This window comes from Suncus etruscus, chromosome 5 (genome assembly GCF_024139225.1).
Source record: "Suncus etruscus isolate mSunEtr1 chromosome 5, mSunEtr1.pri.cur, whole genome shotgun sequence".
In the NCBI taxonomy this organism is placed as follows: Eukaryota; Metazoa; Chordata; class Mammalia; order Eulipotyphla; family Soricidae; genus Suncus; species Suncus etruscus.
This window is the reverse complement of record NC_064852.1, coordinates 64,266,481-64,273,747: the sequence shown is the minus strand read 5'-3', so window position 1 is coordinate 64,273,747 and position 7,267 is coordinate 64,266,481. Positions and strand designations below refer to the sequence as shown.

At 54.0% G+C, this 7,267-nt stretch overlaps 1 protein-coding gene across 2 annotated transcripts; it reads left to right on the top strand.

Moving 5' to 3' along the window:
• The first annotated feature begins 4,206 nt into the window (after positions 1–4,206).
• Positions 4,207–5,259, top strand: TMEM185B (transmembrane protein 185B). 2 transcript variants are annotated; one of them, XM_049773154.1, is made up of 2 exons: positions 4,207–4,244; positions 4,422–5,259. In XM_049773154.1, the coding sequence occupies exons 1-2, from the start codon at positions 4,207–4,209 to the stop codon at positions 5,257–5,259; spliced, it is 876 nt and encodes a 291-aa protein (XP_049629111.1). The 2 variants fall into 2 exon arrangements, with proteins under 2 accessions (XP_049629111.1, XP_049629110.1); XM_049773153.1 differs by having other exon boundaries at positions 4,207–5,259.
• Positions 5,260–7,267: the final 2,008 nt, after the last annotated feature.

Genomic DNA, 7,267 nt, shown 5'->3' with positions numbered 1-7,267 from the left:
AGAGGCCTTGTAGAGGAGGGGGTACAGATAAATGTCTGTTCATGGGGCTGGTAGCACCATCCAATCTCCAGTTTCAGGAGCAACCTGGGGAAAATTTCTCACTGTACTGGCAATATCTGAAGGACCTGCCCCACTGAGTCACCAACAGCCCCCTAGCCCCCTAACTCCTTCTGCTTTCTCCTCCCTCCCCAGGCCCCATACACACCTGCTCTTAGGAACATATCCTGTTTCTGGTATTGATTCATCCAAACCAGAGGTTCCCAAATTTACTTGGACTACTAGCTACTCCCTTTTTTTAATTTATTTTGGGTTTTGGGTCACACCCAGTGGTGTTCAGGGCTTACTCCTGGCAGGCTCAGGGGGACTATATGGGATGTCAGGAATAGAACCCGGATCTGGCCTGGGTTGATTGTGTGCAAGGCAAACGCCCTATCGCTGTGCTATCCCTCTAATCCCAAATCACTCCCTTTTTATTTTTATTTTTTGTTTTTTATTCCCTTTAAAAAAAAAAAAACGCAATGCCTGAGATTCTATGTTCTTTAAGCAAACAAGAAGTGCTCCCCAGCTACACCCGAATTCACTCCTACCCCTCATCCATCGAACACCCCCTTGGGGACAGTATTGACTACTTTGGGAAACAGATCTCGTTCTATATACTTCCATAAGGTCATGCTAGAGTTGACCTGGTTTATTTTTTTATTTTATTTTTATAATTTTTGGCTAACAACCCCCCCAACAGGAAAGTATGATAAAAGTTTAGTATTCCTGAAGGAGTAGACCCCCACTTGGAGAATTTTCTCCACCACAATGAGTCCAAGGGAGCACTGCAGACACAAGGTTCCTTCACTTATGAGGTGAGGGTTCAGGGTTCATCCTGAAAGCTAACACCTCAGAGTCTCCTCTAGAACTTCCCAGAGCCTCTATTGAGAAGGGAGCCAGTGAAACTGTAAAACTGTTAAGATTTTTTCCTTTTTTCTTGTCCCCATCATTCCTTCAACTGTTATCTTTTGAAGTCCTTGACATACTCACTGCAAGGCAAGAAGTCCTGCAAACAGGGCTCAGTTGTGCAGGAAGAGGGAGCAGAGGGTGCATCCTCCAGGGTCTGGGTCTGCCCCGAAGACCCACCACTACTGTTGACTCTTGGATATTTTTCCTCCCAGCTTCTCACCTTGACCACCCCAGCTGAAAACACTGAGGCCCAGTTAGAAGGACATGGATTTTCTTAGGTTTCTTAGCTAGTGGGGCAGCAGTATCTGGACCAGAATCCCAGACTTTTATTTTTATGGTGCTGGGGTTGAACCTAGGGTTTCTTTCACACATGAGGTATGGATTTCACTACATACTGGCCAGTCCATTAGTTTTTAGTCCCCAAACTGGCTTATAACCATTCCTTGTGTAATTGTCACATAGTATAATTCCATCATGATGCTTCTGGGAAGGAAGATCCGGCAGTTAATATATCTCTCGTGACTCAAAGATACACATTGGTCTTTTTTGCCCGTGAGCAGAGTCTATAGGTATATGTGCATGAGCAGCACATCTCCCAAAGTCAACCTTGCAAGGTTTGTTTTTAGAGCATAACACTAATAGGTTCACATTCTTCAGATTTGAAAAAAATGTTCGACAACCTGACAAGTGCATCAATCCCATTATTCAATTCTAACATACACCCATGAGTGCACCCATTCTGTGCCTCCTACTGTTGCCCTAAAGAAAGTCTAGTGCTATTAAACGATTTTTAAACAATACCCTCACAGTTTAAAAAAAAAAAAAAAACTTCCCGTAAATGACCACGCCTCACTTCTCTGAGAGAAAAATTGGCAAACAGATCAGTGACTTATGTTGTGAAATACAGTGCTCTACCAATTGAGCCACTTCCTTGGCCCAGGGAACTTAGTTTCTTGGCCTCTGGTCCAGAGTCTCTTTGCCCAAGATTGCTCTACGAGGGTCATAGTGCTCCTTCAGGTGTGCCAAGTAAGTCACAACAACATTTCAGGCCTGTCAGGAGATGAAGTCATGAAATCTTCGTATACATGGATGTACATGGAATCTAGCATGCTGAGTGAAATACGTCAAAGGGAGATAGAACAGTATCACTCATCTGTGGGTTCTAAGAAAGATTAAGGACATTTTTGTAATAATTTCAGAGACGATAGAGATGAGGGCTGGAAGATCCAGCTCACGATATGAAGCTCACCACTGCGAGTGCAGTTAGAGAAATAACTACACTGACAACTATCACAACAATGTGAATGGATGAGGGAAGTAGAAAGCCCGTCTCAAATACAAGTGGGAGTGGGTGGGGAGGAAGGAGATTTAAGGCACTGATAGTGAGAAGGTTGCACTGGTGAAGGGGGGAGGTGTTCTTTATATGACTGAACCCCAACTAAGTCATGTTTGCAAACAAGCTGTTTAAATAAAGATATAAAAAAAAGTTTCAAACATTAAAAAAAAATTCAGGACTTTAAGGCAGAGGTCTTAAAATCTGCGCCAGCCCCTTGGGCCCCCCCCCCAAAATACTTAATATGACCTGGACAGGAAGCACCTTAGCTTAGCTGACAGAAGAGCCTAAAAAAAATCCTGCCTCACTTTTCTGGGGTTATAGGCAACAAGCTGCCTCACCCTCACCCTGTACCCCGCAAGGGCTGTGGGGGGCTGCTTGCCCTCCCTTTTCATTGCACCTGAGACAGATCCACCGCACCACGTCCTGGACGTTCTTTCCAGACAAATGGACCCCCTCCAGCCCCTGGCATCTAGTCCCACCCAAAGCCACCCACCCGCCCCCGGGCCACGCCTTCCCGGGTGCCCACGAACGCGCCCCTGGGCGTTCCCGGCCGGGCCCAGCCCTCGGCGGCCGGGCGGGCGGGCGGGAGGATGTGAGCTCACTCCCGTTTGCCGGCAGCGGCGCCTGAAGGAAGCGTCCGCCTCCGCCTCCGCCTCCCGCACCGGTCCCTCCCGCTAGCGGCCACCATCAGCTCCGGGGCCCGGAACCGTCCGTCCGTGCTGCAACCTCCGGAACCACCCAGCTCCGGCGGCCGCGTTCCCGAGGGGCGTGAGGCGAAGGGCGACCGCGGTGGAGGGGCGGGGCGGGGCGGGGGCAGCTCAGCTCAGCTCGCGGGGGCGCCGGTAAACGCGGACGCGCGCGCATGCGCACCACCGTGCGACCGCCGCCCACGTGACCGCGCGCGCACGTGTTCGGGCTCCGCTTCGCTGAGGTGCGGGTCTCACAGACCCACCTGCCTGCGGGGCCTCCTCCCTGCGGCCTCCGCCCGCCCGCCCGCTGGCCGCCGCCGCCGCTTCCACCGGGGCCCACTGAGGCGGGGCAGCGGAAGCAGCGGAGACGCGGCACACCGGCCCGGGCCGAGCTGAGAGCTGAGCTGAACTGAACTGAATGAACTGGAAGGCCTCAGGCGGCGGTGGCTGAGGCAAACCCAGGCTGAGGGAAACGCAGGCTGAAGCCAACCGGGCTGAGCCAACCTAGGCTGAGGCGAATCCAAGCTGAGGCGAACCCACGCTGAGGGAAACGCCAGGTTGAGGCGAATCCAGGCTGAAGGAAACCCAAGCTGAGGCGAATTAACTGAGGCAAACCCAGACTGAAGCAAACTCAGGCTGAGGCGAATCCAGGCTGAGGCAAACGCCAGGTTGAGCCGAGCCCAGGCTAAGGCGAATCGGCTGAGCCAAACCCAGGTTAAAGCAAGCGCAGGCTGAGGCGAATCGAGGCTGAAGGAAACCCAAGCTGAGGCGAACTGGCTGAGGCAAACCCAGGCTGAAGCAAACTCAGGCTGAGGCGAATCCAAGCTGAGGCGAACCAGGCTGAGGCAAACGCCAGGCTGAGGCAAACCCAGGCTAAGGCGAATCCTGGCTGAGGCGAACCCAGGCTGAAGCAAACCCAGGCTGAGGCAAACGCCAGGTTGAGCCGAGCCCAGGCTGGGGCGAAGTGGCTGAGCTAACCTAGGCTGAAGCAAACTCAGGTGAAAGCAAACCCCGGCTGAGGCGCATTGGCCGAGGCAAAGCCGGGTTCAAGCAAACCCAGGCTGAGGCGAATCGAGGCTGAGGGAAAGGCCGGGTTGAGGCGAACCCTGGCTGAAGCAAACGCAGGCTGAGGCAAACTCAGGTGAAAGCAAGCCCAGGCTGAGGCGCATTGGCTGAGGCACAGGCAGGTTAACAGCGAAGCCCGGCCGAGCCGAGGCGCAGGCCGAGCCCGCCATGAACCCCAGGGGCCTGTTCCAGGACTTCAACCCCAGCAAGTTCCTCATCTACGCCTGCCTGCTGCTCTTCTCGGTGCTGCTGCCGCTGCGGCTGGACGGCGTCCTGCCCTGGAGCTACTGGGCCGTGTTCGCGCCGCTGTGGCTGTGGAAGGCGCTGGCGCTGCTGGGCGCGGCGGTGGGCGCGGCGGTGTGGGCGCGGCAGCCGCGGCCGCTGGCCGAGGGCGAGGCGCGCGTGGACTTCCAGGCCATGCTGATCGCCGCGGGGCTGCACCTGCTGCTGCTGCTCTTCGAGGCGCTGCTGTGCGACCGCGTGGAGCGCGGCGCGCACTTCTGGCTGCTGGTGTTCCTGCCGCTCTTCTTCGCGTCGCCCGTGGCCGTGGCCGCCTGCGTGTGGGGCTTCCGCCACGACCGCTCGCTGGAGCTGGAGCTGGCCTGCTCCGTCAACGTCCTGCAGTTCATCTTCCTGGCGCTGCGGCTCGACCGCATCGTCCGGTGGCCCTGGCTGGTGGTCTTCGTGCCGCTCTGGATCCTCATGGCCTTCCTGTGCCTCGTGGCGCTCTACTACGTCGTGTGGTCGCTGCTCTTCCTGCGCTCGCTGGAGGTGGCGGCCGAGCAGCGCCGCGCGCACGTGGCCATGGCGGCCAGCTGGGCGCTCGTCGTCCTGCCCCTGCTGGCCTTCGAGGTGCTGCTGGTGCAGCGGCTGGACGGCCACAACGCCTTCCCCTTCGCCGCCCTCTTCGCGCCGCTCTGGCTGGCGCTGCTGACGCTGCTGGCCACCACGTTCCGCCGCAGGGGCGGCAACCCCTGGTGGTTCGGCCTCCGCAGGGACTTCTGCCAGTGCCTGCTCGAGCTCTGCCCCTGCCTGCGCGAGTACGGCAACATCGCCTACGACCTGCACCGCGAGGACGGCGACGACGCCGACGAGGCCGCCGCGGCCGACGCGCCCAAGGGCACGCCCCTCTTCGGCAAGAAGGCCGGCCTGGCGGTCACCCAGAGCCCCGCCAAGTTCGCGCCCCCGCCCCCCAAGCTGTGCATCGACATGCCGGATTAGGCGCCCGCCCGACCGGCTCCGGCGATTGCAATAGAAACCGTGCCGTGCGCACAGGACCGCGCAAGCCCGCCTGGGTTTTTGCCTTCCGCTCAGACTGACCCCTCCCCATGAACAGAAGGGGCTCCAAACCTCCTCCGCTAAGCCTTGTTTGATGCAAGGGGATTATTGGTATCCAATCTGTGGGCTCTGTATAAGCGCTATGTGAGCAGGCTGGTGTCAGAGGGAAGCACTGGCTTTCCAAGTCGGTGCTTTGGCCGCCGGCTCGGTGACATAGTTTGAGTTGTCCCGGTATTCCTCGAAAGAGAATGGCCACACCGATCTGGCTCGCTGGGTTTTTTTAAGTAGTACTATACGCGTTGAAAGTGTTTTTGTTTTTTTTTTTTTAAAGTATTTTTATATGGGGCCGGGCGGTGGCGCTAAAGGTAAGGTGCCTGCCTTGCCTGCGCTAGCCTTGGACGGACCGCGGTTCGATCCCCCGGTGTCCCATATGGTCCCCCAAGCCAGGAGCAACTTCTGAGCACATAGCCAGGAGTAACCCCTGAGCGTTACTGGGTGTGGCCCAAAAACAAAAACAAAAAAAAAAGTATTTTTATATGTCTACTGCTGGTCACAAGTTGTATTTCAAATGGTCCCTGTTGTGGCCTAAGAGCCCCTGTAAAGACTTCTCTGTACCCACCTCTTGTTTATCAACTTGATAGTTGCTGTTTTTAGTGTGCCTGCTGTACACTTTTCCTTTGGCCTCAGCGACTGTTACTGCCCCGATGGGGGTATTTTTTTTTTAATGTGATACCGTGTAGGTAGGATGTTTACCTATTTTAGTAGTGTGATGTATTGTGTTGAATTCTAGTTCTATGCACTACAATGTATTGTGTTACAGTATTTTTTTAAGTTTGTATGTGAAGGTATGTCTGTAGCAGATGTCCTTAAAGATGGCTTATGACACTAATATGTGTGTGGTGTGAAATCTTATCCTAGTACTATGTAATGAGGAAGGATTAGATCTCCAGGATCTTCTGTTAAGGTGGTAGATGACTCATTGGGCACCATTTGAGCAAGCATCTTGGTGGAAGGAGGTGCCTCAGGCTCTGGACGGGTGTCTTGCTTGGCAGTTTCCAGGCCACAGAGTGACTTTTATTCAGCACCTTGAGTTTTTTCCACACAGTTAATAATCAGGGACTCTCTGGAACAACCAAAATAAATATTAAGTGTTTTGTACATTTCTTGGCTGTTAGCCACAATATAATATAAAATAAAACACTGCCTCGTTGGAAAGCTGGAGCGATGGCCTCAGCCCCAAAGCCCAGCAACAGCAGGTGCTCAGGTCCAAACATTTCCATCTCTCAGCAACAATAGTGAAATCCATGCTCAGGTTATTCCCAGATACGTGTGCTTTGGTAGGTGCCGGTAGATCACCTGAGGGACAATAAGACAAAAACCAGATCCCAGGAGATGAGACTATTCTTAATTGGTGGAAGGGGGAATACTTTCAAAAACACCTGATAATTAAAAAGTAATATTGATCTTATTGGAGAGGAAGCCAGAAGAGATGGATTTTGTTAGCATCTATTAAAACTGGCCAAATTGGGGCCCGAAGAGAGTTTGCCTTGCATGCAGAAGGATGGTTTCGAAACCCGGCATCCCATTATGGTCCCCTGAGCCTGCCAGGAATGATTTCTGAGCGTAGAGCCAGGAGTTACCCCCTTAGTGCTGCCAGGTGTGACCCAGAAACAAACAAAACAAAACGAAAAAAACCTGGCCAAATTGGGCTTCGTAGGAATAAAATAAAATGATCTGTCAAGAAAGGAAAGTCATGGGGCCGGGCGGTGGCGCTGGAGGTAAGGTGCCTGCCTTACCTGCGCTAGCCTAGGAGACGGACCGCGGTTCGATCCCCCGGCGTCCCATATGGTCCCCCAAGCCAGGAGCGACTTCTGAGCGCATAGCCAGGAGTAACCCCTGAGCGTTACCGGGTGTGGCCCAAAAACCAAAAAAAAAGAAAAAAGAAAGGAAA